Raw genomic sequence first — 13,045 nt, 5'->3', positions numbered from 1 at the left:
ACTCAAAGCTCAGATTTTTAAAGCTAAAAAACAGAAAAGGCCATTCTTTTTACCAAAGCAATGGACGGTGTAGTGTCGAAGGAAGCTTCAGAGGCCTTTCTGACCACACACACAAGATGCTTATCTCAGGGTGCCTGGCTGGCTCAGTCAGTGGGGCATGTGACTCTTGATCCTGGGGTTGTGGGTTCAAGCCCCCTTTAGGTGTAGAGATGATTTAAAAATTAAAATCTTAAAAAAAAAAATGCTTACCTCTTCTTGGTTGGGACTCCTCTGGCCCGCCTCTAAGCAGAGTCAATATGAGCCAGTCAGTAACGATTGAATACATTTCCAGTAATTCAAAGTGGTAGCCAACACTGTCTCACTCTCCATAATAGCTGGTGCTTACTGAGTGCTTACCACATGCTGGACCTTGTGCTTTATCTAAATCTTACCATTGCCTTCTGAAACAGGTGCCATTACCAGAAGCTAAGACTCAGAGAGGTTAGATAATAGGCCCATGGCCACACAGGTAGCAGTGGTAGCAGTGGGATTTGGACCCAAGTTTCTCTGGGGGGAATCCTCTGGGTCATGAACAAAAACAAACCTGTAATTATAATGTTAGGTACCATGCTGAGCCATTCTCCCTGTGATCAGGCTGTAGCTCAATGAAGGGAGTTTGGTGTTGCAGGGTTCAGAAATTCTGAGTCTATCCTTACTTTGGAAACCATGTCATAACTCTCCCACCCCCCCCCACCCCGGATCTCTCTTTCTCTCTCTCTCTCCCCTTTTGTCCTGGGGCTTCACCAGGCAGATGGGAAAAAGGGTCTTGAGGAACGCTTCTGATCCCGCCAGCATAGCTGCCCCAGAGAGCATAGGCAGACACATGCAGACAGAACTTTCCAAATGCCATCATGAAGGTGGAAGGCAGCAGGATCCCAGTTATAAGATCCCAGGGGAGAAAGGAATCACTTTCAGTTGGGGCCAGGGGAGGAATCAGAGGTGTGTTCCTGGAGGGGACCGGTGAGCTGGAGCTAAGGTAAGATTTAGACTTCAGAGATTCCAGGGAGGGCATTCCCAGAGGAGGGAACAGCCTAAGCAAAGGCAGCAGGTCACCTGCCTGGATTATAGCACAGGAGGCAGGGGGTGGGGGAGGGGGGAATCAGGATACAAAGAGGGAACAGAATCTCCAGGGGCCTAGGCTGATGGGCTGGGGCAGTACTGGGAACCCAGGAAGTGAGGACTGACCATCCCAGGACATGTTTAGCATCCCAGCCCTGGTACTTCTTAGCTGTATGGCCCCCAGCACGTCCCTTCTCTTTGGGCATCAGTCTCCTTGAGGAGGACACCCAGGACCCCTCGTTGGTCTGAGAAAATATTTTTAGAAAAATAAATTGGCGCTAAGAACATAGATTATTAATTTCTCTTATTTCTGACTTCCTATGTTATAAAAATGTTGATAAGAATTTATTAGTTACGGTTGGGTAAAAATAAGTCTAGTGGTTCAGAATTGGGGCTTTGAGGTCAGATCCACTGTGCCCTGGGAAGGGGGCACATTCTTCCTCTGAGAAATGGGCATAACATTGGTACCTACCTCTGGGAGCTGTTGGGAGAAGTAAGGCAGGTAATCCTCTAAAGGTGCTTAGCACATGATCTGGCAGCCAGTACTTATTCCACGTCAGCTATTATTTATAATAACTTAACTCCCAGCCAGGTAGAGTCAGCCATTAGGGTTTTCTGAACAGGTGAGAGGTGAGGCAAATGCTGGTCTCCAGTCCAAGCTGAAACCTGTTCTTAATCAACCAAACCTCGGAGCACAAAAAGGGCTCAAGGTACATATCCCTGGATGCACAGCCTCTAGACCCTCTGGCACCCTCTTCCTCTCTCCCTATCTCTCTTGTCAACTTGGCCTCCTCCACTCATCTGCATGTGCTCTGCCCTGCAGCCAGCGTTACACAATCCGAATTTCCAAGGCTGCCAAGAAGCCAGTGAAAGTGTAGGCGGGGGATGCTGGGGGTTGCCGGGCGGCACCGGGCTGTTGGGATGGTTGTACCAGCATCTTGACTCAAGGGTTGCTGGGTGGAGAGGGCATGAGGCCAGGGTAACTGGGGTGGGCTGAGGAAAAGTGAGCTGAAAAGCTGCTGGGGGTAGGTATTGGCTGGGGGAGAGAGGTCCCGAGGGGCGCAGATATCTGGGGACCGGACGGGGGTTGGCGCCATTAGCTGGGAGGTCGAGCTGCAGCCTTTCCTCGGGAAGTGAGAGGAACGAGGGTGCAGGAGCCTCCAAACCATCCAGCCACCCGGAGAGACGCAGAAGGACTGGTGCCGGAGCCAGCGGTGGGAGGCGGAACAGAAAAAGGGTGCAGGTCCCCGACCCAGCCTCACCTCGTCCCTGGGCTTAGGGCAGCAGGCAGCCTGGGAAGTGGGGGCATCTGGGATTCGGGGAATGTCAAACCTATCCAGGCACTGGAGGGGAGCGTGCAGGGGCTAATGCCGGAGCGAGGGAACGGAGTAGAAACAGAGGTGCAGGTTCCCGACCCATTTCGCCCCGTGCGCCGCTTGCGGGGCGGCCTGGCAGCCTTGCAACGAAAAGTGGAGGGCAGGTCACAGGGCCGGGGCGGGGCGGCGGGGGGGGGAGCCCCCGGATACCCTCGCTTTCAGGTGCGCACCCCCCGCCCGGCCCGCCGGCGCTCACCTGACCTCAGGCGCACGGATAGTGCCGCGGAATCCAGAGGCCAGTCCTCGTCCCCCAGCCGCGCTCGCGTCCGGCAGCTGCGCTCGTGCCCGCGTCGCTCGGTTCCCCGCGCCCGGCTCAGCCGGACGCCTTAAAGGTGCGCCGCGCCGGCCTGAGTCAGCCGACGGAAAAGCCGGCTCCGCCTTCGTCGCCCCTGGCGCAGCTCCGCGGCCGCAGCGTCCGGTCTACCCTAAGCTCCTCTGCGCCCCAGCTCAGAGCGTTAAACCCGGAGGGGCGAGTTAGTGGCTTCCACAACCCGACCTTGGCAACCTGTCTCCAAGCACTTAAGAGCCCAGGCCCCAGTGCCAGCGGCTATTGCTCTCCGCGCTCAGCGCTAAGTGCCGAGGGCAGAACCCGGCCGCCCCGCCCCTAAACAGCTCACTTAGGGCAAAGGCTGCGGACTGGGACCCAAGGAGCCACAGTTCCACAAGGCACCGCCAGAGTTCGTCGAGGCGTTGTTTCATTTACTGAGCAGCTACTATGTGCCTAGTGCTACTGGGCACGTGGCTCCAAAGTGACTCTGGCTGGATCTCTGCCCCCCAAAGGCTCAGAAAGATAGGCACAGGCTCACAGGCAAGCCAAGCAACACTGCCTTACACATGTCGTCTCATTTAATACTGTAAGGTACGCGTTGTGATTGGCTTCCTTTCTCAGAAGAAAGGTGAGCCGCTTGCCCATGGGTTCAGCCTATAAAGGACAGGATTGGGAATTCAAACCCTGCACCTGGTTCCAAAGCTGGGGGTGGCGGGGGAGAGGGTGGGACACAAAATAGTAACCTTGGAAAGGCTTTCATCCACTGCTGGTTGAATCCCCACTATGGTCATTTCTTCTTTTTAAGGACAGTTAAACCTAATTAGGCAAATAAAAAATTAGGAGGGGAGCATAAAAGTTATCACCCATTAAATTCAAATGGTGGTGTTTGACTAGCTTATCTACCACAAAGCCTGGATTTTTGAGCATCTGGCCTCAGTTTACCACTGCACCCTCATCTAGTATTCTGAGGGTGCCCAAGCTGAATTCTACCACTTTGGCCTTTGAATGGGCTGTTCCCTCCACCAAGAACTCTTCTTTTTCTTCTTGGCCTGACTACTTCCTCTTGACTGTGCCTCAATTTATTTATTTTTTCTATGCCTCCATTTAGATGTCACTTCCTCCAGCAGGCCCACACTGCACTAGGGACTTCTTCCATCAGAATGTTTATTCATTCATATAATAAAATCTTACTGAGCACTTACTATGTGCTGAGCAGTGTGTGAGGGGTGGGGGTGAGGAGTGGTATCTTCTGCTGCCCTGAATGAAGGCTTCCTTGTCTGCCTCTTGCTCCAGACCTAGGTGGGACCAGTGCCCAGCAGGACTCTCTTGGTATTTAACTCCACCACAAAGGCAGCCTCCCTCCTGCCAAACCCTCCAGACTGGCAGAACCTGGTTGAGTTGGGCAGGTCCTGGTTTTTAAGAATGGGTCATGGACAAAAAGCTTCAGAGATGTGGCAAAGGAACATCTCTGAGGCCACTGGTAACTACCTCGTAAAATCTGCCTCTGTTAGTATGCTGGAATCCATCCAGAGTTAGGGACAATCTCCCTGGCTTGGGCTGAAGCATCTTCCTCTAAGACATTGGCCATCTCATCATTCAGATTTCAAGAGTTACATTCGACATGCTTCATGGAATTGTTCTCAGAGCTTCAGGGATAGTGTACTCATCAAAGAGTAAGTTGCTCAGGATTCTCATGGATCATGATTAACCAAATATGGTGATTTGGGAGACCTATCTGAAGAAATTAATCAGAAGACAACAGAGTGATATGACATGAAAAATATGAAAACAAGATATTACAAAATATGCAGAATAGACTGAGCAGATCTAAAATCCATTTAAGCAGCATCAAAGGAGGAGAGGCCAGGGGCGCCTGGGTGGCTCAGTCGGTTAAGCGGCCGACTTCGGCTCAGGTCATGATCTCACGGTCCGTGAGTTCGAGCCCCACGTCAGGCTCTGTGCTGACAGCTCAGAGCCTGGAGCCTGTTTCAGATTCTGTGTCTCCCTCTCTCTGACCCTCCCCCATTCATGCTCTGTCTCTCTCTGTCTCAAAAATAAATAAACGTTTACAAAAATTCAAAAAAGGAGGAGAGGCCATATTTGAGGTGGTAAAGGGTAAGAATTTCTAGAGCAGAAAAAAGACACGAATCCCCAGTTTTAGGAAGCATAACACTTCCTAAGCAAGATAAATAATAGGAAATCCACACCAAGAGACATTGTAGTGAAACTGCAGGATACTAAAAACAAAGAAGGGATGCCTGGCTGTCTCAGTGGGTGGAACATGCGACTCTTGGTCTCAGGGTTGTGAATTCGAGCCCAATGATGGGTGTAGAGATTACTTAAAAATAAAATCTTTTTAAAAATAATTTATTCATCCATTTTTAGAGAGAGAGCGAGAGAGAGAGCACACATGTGTGTACATGCGAGCAGAGTAAGGGCAGAGAGAGAGGAGAGAGAATCCTAAGCGGGCTCCACACTGTCAATCTGCACTGTCAGCACAGAGTCCCACATGAGGCTCAAACCCACAAACCTGAGATCATGACCTAAGCCGAAATTAAGAGTTGGTTAAGCATCCAGGCTCTTGATTTTGGGTCAGGTCATGAGACCAAGCCCTGTGTTGGGCTCCATGCTGAGCATGGAACCTGCTTGGGATTCTCCTCTCCCTTTCTCTCTGCCCTTCCCCAACTTGCCTGCTCTCTCTCTCTTAAAATAAATAAAAATCTTTAAAAAAATAAAAATAAATAAAAATAAAAACAAAGGACTTAAAAGCAGCTAGAGATAAAAAAGACAGATTATTCCCCAGAAAAGGAATTAGATTTCCTGCAGATTTCTGAATGGCAACATAGGAAACTCAAAGGCATTGAATAATATCTCCAAAGACCTGAGAATTGGATCCTCAGCCTTTCAGGAATAAGGGTTAAATACAAATAAAGTGAATTTACAACTGGAAGACTTGACAAACTGAACTTCTAAGATATACCTCAGAAAGAAGAAAAAAAAGACCCAATTAAGAACTGAAATGAAAGAAGACATACTGAGTGAGGAAACTGGTAAATAGAGTGAATCTAAACAAAATTGTCAGTACAAAACAATAATGATGACGTAATGCATAATCCATAAGTTTATTTTTAATTAATTTTTTTATTTTTTTAGAGAGAGAAAGAGCAGAGGAGTGGGGCAGAGGGAAAGAGAGAGAATCCCAAACAGGCACAACACTCAGTGCAGAAATTAAGAGCCGGACACTCAACCAACTGAGCCACCCAGGCGCCCCCATAATCTGTATGTTTACACAAGGTCAGAACTAAAATAAGAGACAACAATAAATTAGGAATGAGGTGGTAAAAAAAAAAAAATAGTGTTCCAGTGCTTTTGCATTGGTGTGGGAAGGGAATTAAGATAGTAATTTTGGCTTTATTAATTATGTGTGGTACATTGTCAATGGTATTCACTAAAGTAATATAAATAACATGTATAACTTTCAAACTGGGGGGGGGGGGGGAATTACATAAGCCAATAAACAAATGCAACCAACCCAAAGAATTGTAGAAAAAGTAAGATTCCTCCCCCCAAAAAAGATAATTTTAAAAAAGTCCAGATTTACTAATAATCATAGTAAATTAACTAAACTCATCAGTTAAAAGTCAGAAATTGTCAACTTGGATGTTACAAAAATCCAAGAGGTGCTGTTTCAAGAGGCACTCCAAAAAATATAGGAATTTGGGAAGGTTAAAAGTAAACGTGTGGAAAATGATACACCTCACAAACAGCATCCAAAAGAAACACCGCCACTGTGTTATGGTGACTGACTAACAAAAATCATTAAGGATGGAAAGTGACACTACATAGTGATAACAAGTTCAATTCACCAGCAAATTCTATCAGTTGTCAACTATAGAAAACATGAATCTTATTAGAGAAATTGATGAAATATTTAGTCAAAGGAAAAACTAAAGCCTGATGATTCTAGAAGTGAGTCTAAACTTTCAAGACATATATCATATTACTCTCTCATCAGCCCTTCTAGAAAATAGAAAATGAGAGAACACATCCCAATTCACCCTATTATACCAGTCTAAATTCCATACCAAACAAGATCAGACCAATATTACTCCTAAATCCCCCAAAAACATAGAAGTAAAAATCCTAAATAAAATATTAGTAAATTGAGTCCAGCAATACATAAAAAGGATGATGTATCATTACCAAGACAGGTTTATTCTAGGAATGTCAGGATAGTTTAACATTAGGAAATCTATTCCTATAGTTAACCACATCAATATATTAAAAGGGAACCATAAGATCATCCCAATGTTTGCAAAATTTTAAAATTCAACAGTCTTTCTTGGTAATAACTGATAGGAAACTAGGAAGAGAACTTCCTTGATCAGGTTAAAAGGCGGCCACCAAAATTAAAAACCTACAACAATTATCATTTTCAATAATGAAAAGTTAGAAATGCTTCCTTCAAAATCAGAAATGATTCTAATCAAAATCTCAACAGGGCTTTTCAATAATTAATTAGGAACGAGGTGGTAAAAAAAAAATTACGAGTTGGTAAAAAAGAAAATTATGAGCTGATTCTAAGATTCATATGGGAGAGCAAAGGTCCAAGAAAAGTAAAAATATTTGCAATGAAGAAGAAAAATTAGATATCAAGACTTGTTATAAAAGTATAGTTATGAGGACAGTGTGTATTCATGTAGGGATAGATAAAAACACTAATGAAACAGTATAAAAATCACAGAAAAAGAAGCACCTTGGTGTCTCAGTTGGTTAAGCATCCGACTCTTGATCTCAGCTAAGGTCTTGATCTCACAGCCCAGAATTGGACTCCATGCTGGGCATGAAGCCTACTCAAAAAAAAAAAAAAAAAAAAAATCACAGAAACAGATCCACATACATAAGGAAACTTGACTTATGAGGGAGGTGACATTTCAGATCACTGGCGAAAGGAGGGACAATTCGGTAAAAATGCTAGGACAATTGATTATTCATATAGAAAAACATGGAATTTAACAACCCACCCCTCTCCAAATTAATTCAAGATAAATTAAAGACTTTAATATAAGAAGCGAAACTAAACTTTTAGAAGGACAACATAGGAGAATACCTTCAGGGTCTTGCCAACACTTGGAACCATCAGACTGACTGCTTCTAATCTAGTAGGTCTGAAGGGGTATCTCATTGTGATCTTAATCTTTACGCGTATCATTAATGGGCTTGAGCAATTACTCATATATTTGTTTGCCATTGTGTTTCCGTGTCTGTGAAATATCTGTTTGTGTCATTTCCCCATCTTTCTAATTGTCTGTGTCTTAATGGTTTGTAGTTATATGTGCTGCAAAGCCCAGTTTGTGGCTTATCTTTTCACTTTCTTTAGTGCTTTTGGACAAACATTAATTTTGTCAAACTATCCTTTGTGTTTAGTGCTTTTTATGTCCTGTTTAAGAAATCCTTTCCTACCTCACCTAAACCACACTGACTGAGGTTAGGGGAGATAGCAGTACCCCAAGGACACTGGGGATACAGGTACCAAATTGGGACTGATGGCTGGGCTAGCCAGGTAGCAGGTGAGCAAACACGAGCTCCAAGTGTCTGAGTCACTGGAACAACTCTCAGGTGAAGACAGTGGATCCGGGTCCAGCTCTGCCACTTACAAGCTATCTGTCTGTGTAAACCTGAGTTTCGCCATCTATACGTAGGAGGTGATGACGAACAATTGATGATGGTACCAACCTCACAGGGCTGCAGACAAGATCAAGCTGAATAGTGTGTTTACAGGTTAGCACCAGACCTGGCACAAAGGACGTGTGCATAATATCAGCCATCAGCATCAGTGTGGTTCATACACCAAGCATTTACTGGGCTCGCCCAGTTCTGAGAGGGGCTTAGAAACCATCTTTGAATAGTCAAGGATCAGTTGGGGAACAGAGATTATGAAGCCTCCAGCGTGAACCGAGAATCAATGGCTGAAGGCTACTAACGTGTGTGTGTGTGTGTTTAGCACATAGTTCTTCTTGCTGAGAAAACACATATTTCTTAAGGTCCTCACAGGTTTCATTTCAGCATCCACATCACTCATGACACTGTCCTGAGACCTGTCCCTCTTAGCTGTCCCTGGTGTCTCTCCTGGGGCCCTTAAGCATCCCACCAGGTAGCCACTTAGATATAAACATCTTAATGACACTTTCAAAGACGTATGTTACATTATGCCATCTAAATCACGATGCCCTCTAATCTAATTTATCAAAAGGATAATGCTTCTTCATTTGTTTTTATCTTGTCTCCTTTCTGAGCTGTGAGGTCATGCAGGGAGCTGGATCACACATCCATGTGGATGGATTATAGTTTGGTCACCCTTCAGGCAGTGGTTCCTGATGCCCCAGTTGGGGTTGTAGGGACTGGAGGTACTGGGTACCCAATGGGACTGGAGCAGGAGGTACCAAGTTTGGTCATCTCTTCCCAGTGGCACACAAGTGGCTGGAAACAGGCCAAAGAGCCAGAGGTGGAAAGGACAATGGGAGGAAGTAGAGAGGTGTGGGGCAGACAAAGCAAAGGGGAGAACACAGCTGTGGGGAATAGACTGTCATCTGCTCCTTTGTGTCAGTTCTCAAGTGGATTGTTCTCATTTAAAAACATAGGATGAGCAGATGTTAATTAACAGGTAGTGAACACTTCTTCATTCCCTACCCTGTCCTGGGCATTGTGCTTTTCATGCACTATCCCATTTGTTTTCATCTTTACAACAGTGTGCAGTGTGGATATTATGACTTCCACCATTTAACAGACAAGGAAACTGGGCTCAAGGTTAGGTAACTTGCCCAAGCTTGTGTAGCCAGCAAGTGATGCAGTAGAGACAGACCTGTCTCCAAATCTGTGCTCTTAACCACAGTACTCAATGAACACCTTCTACACTTGCACATGACTCACATTTTGCAGGCTGCTGTGGAGACTCCACCAAAGTCTTGAATGATAGAATGGGCATTGGTGGAAGCTCAGGAAATTGTTACTGAGGGTCTTTTTCTTAAGAAATCCACCACATTTGAGTGATGGCAGCTCTCCGCTGCTATGGCTACATGTAAACGCAGCTTGGCTGGATCTGATTGGGTCTCCATGGAAACATGACTTCCACTGACTACTGCTGCCAGAGGAGTCTCCTTCCAGTCTCTGAGAATTCATCTCAAACATCGTTCGAGACTTCATCTGCACCACATTTATACATGAGACCACTGAGGCAGTGCAGAGTGATGGCCGGGAACACAGGATTTGCTCTCTGACAGGCCTGACTCTTCATTTACCAAGTATACACTTCTGACAAGTTGCTTCCTTTCTTTGGGTCCCAGTTTACACCTCTATAAAATAGGGGTAATATAGTACTTACTTCATAAATTTATTCTAACCATTACTAAATTCTTTCTTTAAAATTGTTTTTAAATGTTTATTTTTGAGAGAGAGACAGAGACAGAGAGAGACAGAGCAGGGGAGGGGCAGAGAGAGAGAAGGAGACACAGAATCCGAAGCAGTCTCCAGGCTCTGAGCTGTCAGCACAGAGCCCAACGCGGGGCTCGAACTCACGGACTGCAAGATCATGACCTGAGCCGAAGTTGGACACTCAACCGACTGAGCCACCCAACTGAGCCACCCAGGCACCCTAACCGTTACTAAATTCTTAAACAAAATAAATGTTGACTATTGTTATTACTCTCCCACTTGCTCATTCTCTTCCTGCTGCCCTTGTTCCCAGCTAAACTAGGGTAACCAATTCATCCCAGTTTGCTCAGGACTTTCTCTGTGTTTGCACCAAAAGCCCCCCTCAGTTTTGGGCGAACTGGGAGGGTTGGTCACCCTTCCTGACTCTGCAGTCAGAGAGGTCATAATGGTCCAGAGAAAATGGTGGCCAATGGGGCTCAAAGAGGTTCGAGTCCAAGATTTACATTGGTAATTCATATTCATAATTGTTTTTTGGCCACTGGATACACAATGAAGACTCAGAGGCACAGAAACCAAAGGCAAGTCCAATTAACTATCTAATTTTGAGTCCCCAAGAGCAAGAGCTGCCTTATTCATCTCTGTATCTCCCTCCACATTTAGTATGCTAACTGTTAAATGAGTGAATAACAAATCCCCTAAAACACCCATGATGCAAAATGATCCCGGTTCCAGGCTGGGACTTGTGGCAACAAATCTCTAGGGCTGAATTCTTAAGGTCATGTCTTAGGAATGACACTGGCCTGCACGTAAATCTGGTTCTTGGCTGACTTCGGAGCAGGCTCTGCCTGTAGAGGAGAAATGTCATCCTGCAGTAGGATTCCTGCATCAAGAATCATTTATGAGTCACTGGTTGAAGATTGACACCACCTGGGTGGCTCAGTCAGTTAAGTGCTCAGCTTATGATCTTGTGGTTTGTGAGTTCGAGCCCCATATCAGGCTCTGTGCTGACAGCTCAGAGCTTGGAACCTGTTTTGGATTTTGTGTCTCCCTCTCTCTCTGCCTCTCCCCTGCCCACACTCTGTCTGTCTCTGCCAAAAATAAATAAACATTTAAAAAACTTTTTTAAAAGATTGACACCTGCTCATAGCTGCACTCCTCGCCCTGTCTTTGGGACTGATGTAATTTTCAGTGGGTTTGTAAATAATTGTCCAATGGGCGATGACTCAGGAGGGATATCTGCCCCTGGAGAACACCACACCCCCTACTGAGGTCCCCTACTCACAGCATGGGGTATCTCCCAAGTTCTCATGCTCCTTATGTGTGGGGTAAGCTGGAGAGTTCAGAATATGGGGGAGAAAACATCCCAGCTTGCTGGGAGTCTAGGGGGTGAGACATGGATTGTTCTCAGTGTTCTGAGCTGGAATACTGGCAGGGCCTTGTCAGTGCTACATACCAGAGAAGAAATGGTATAGGGGACCAACTAAGTGCTCATACTCTGGTGTCAAACAGTCCCAGCTTGGTAGCTCCGAGAGCTGGTGCACGCGACACCCTCTCTGAGGCTAGTTTCCTCATGTGTAAAATGAAGATAATAGTAGTACTTGGGTGGTAGTGAGACTTAATGGACCTTGTACATGAAAAGAAGATGGACAATATGGGGCCTAATAAAGCTCAACACCTGTACTGCTATTATTGTTTTATTGTGATCCAACATAAGCACCAGTTACAAGGAGAGAATAGTGCCCAAATCAACAAACACAGAGAGGCGTGTCAAACAGCAAGCACTCAATAAATGTTAGCGACTGTTATTAAGAGCTTTTAAATCACAATCTACTTCCTGTGTCTGAGTCACCTGACTTCCCTGTGACTACCAGGAGATGCTTATTTAAGAACTTCTGTGAAACACCTAAGCAGTATTCCCACTCAGAATGCATCACCTGAATCTAATCATGAGGAAGCCTCAGACAAACCCAAACTTAGGGAAAGCCAACAAAATAGCTAGCCTGCACACCTCAAAAATGCCAAGAATATAAAAGACAAAGGCTTAGGAATTTTACAGGTCAGATTAGAGGGCGTCAAGGACATAGGACTGCTAAGTACAATGCATAGGCATGGATTGGATCCTGCACTAGAAAGAAAAAATTGCTATAAAGGACATTATTAGAGTAATTGGTAAAATTTGAACAAGGTCTGTAGATTAGGTAATAATATTGTATTGTTGCTAAATCTTCTGGTTTTGATGTGTTAATTGCCTTGCAGTTATATAAACGAATTACTTGTCCTTAAGAAATCACTTGAAAGTATTTAAGGATAAAGGATCCTAATGTCTCTAACTTACTCTTGAACGGTTGAGGGAAAAAAAATCTGTATGTATAAAAACTAATGAAAAATTTCTTTAGTAATGAAATTTGCATTTCATTACTAATGAAATAATGAAAAACTAATGAAAAAATGTTCATCGGTGAACCTGGATGAAGGGGATACATGAGTTTTCAAGCTATTTTTGCAACTTTTATGCATATTTGAAATTATTTATAAATAAAAATTAAAGCATAATTAACTAAAATGAAAAAAACTTGGCACCAAACCCTTAGAAGAAGAAGAAATTGTGCAGTTAGGCAAGCAGCCAGCTCCCTGCTCAAGACCCACCAGTCAGCAGCTGTGAGAAGCCTTCCACCTCTTGGTCCTGTTTCCTCACTCCCCTCTCATGGTCAGCCTGGAAGGGCCAATTTTACACTAACAGGTAGCTTTAGAATCGGCCACAGAAGCAGGGAAAAGTCCTTGGGCTTGTTCGTGCGTGTGGCAAGGAGAGAAAGGCAATGGATCCAGCGCAGTGCAGTGGCCAGGGGGAAGCGTTGGGGTGATGGGGCTCCAA

At 45.1% G+C, this 13,045-nt stretch overlaps 1 protein-coding gene across 7 annotated transcripts in view; it reads right to left on the bottom strand.

Moving 5' to 3' along the window:
- ABHD6 (abhydrolase domain containing 6, acylglycerol lipase) overlaps positions 1-11,541 on the bottom strand; it is a 63,056-nt gene extending 51,515 nt beyond the window's left edge. The window contains exons 1-2 of one of the 7 annotated variants that reach the window (XM_042929786.1): positions 11,456-11,537; positions 10,914-11,018 (exon numbers count right to left, since the gene is read on the bottom strand). Coding sequence is in view for 1 of the 7 variants with exons in the window: in XM_042929784.1 (XP_042785718.1) it covers positions 11,456-11,482 (27 nt within the window). In the remaining 6 variants the exon portion in view is untranslated. Of the gene's footprint in view, positions 1-2,668; positions 3,043-10,913; positions 11,054-11,455 lie in introns of those variants that run through there. The other 6 variants (XM_042929785.1, XM_042929784.1, XM_042929790.1 and 3 more) reach the window with 6 other exon arrangements.
- Positions 11,542-13,045: the final 1,504 nt, after the last annotated feature.

The sequence above is a fragment of the Panthera leo genome, chromosome A2, assembly GCF_018350215.1.
Source record: "Panthera leo isolate Ple1 chromosome A2, P.leo_Ple1_pat1.1, whole genome shotgun sequence".
Classification (NCBI taxonomy): domain Eukaryota; kingdom Metazoa; phylum Chordata; class Mammalia; order Carnivora; family Felidae; genus Panthera; species Panthera leo.
This window is presented reverse-complemented; position numbering and strand designations above follow the sequence as displayed.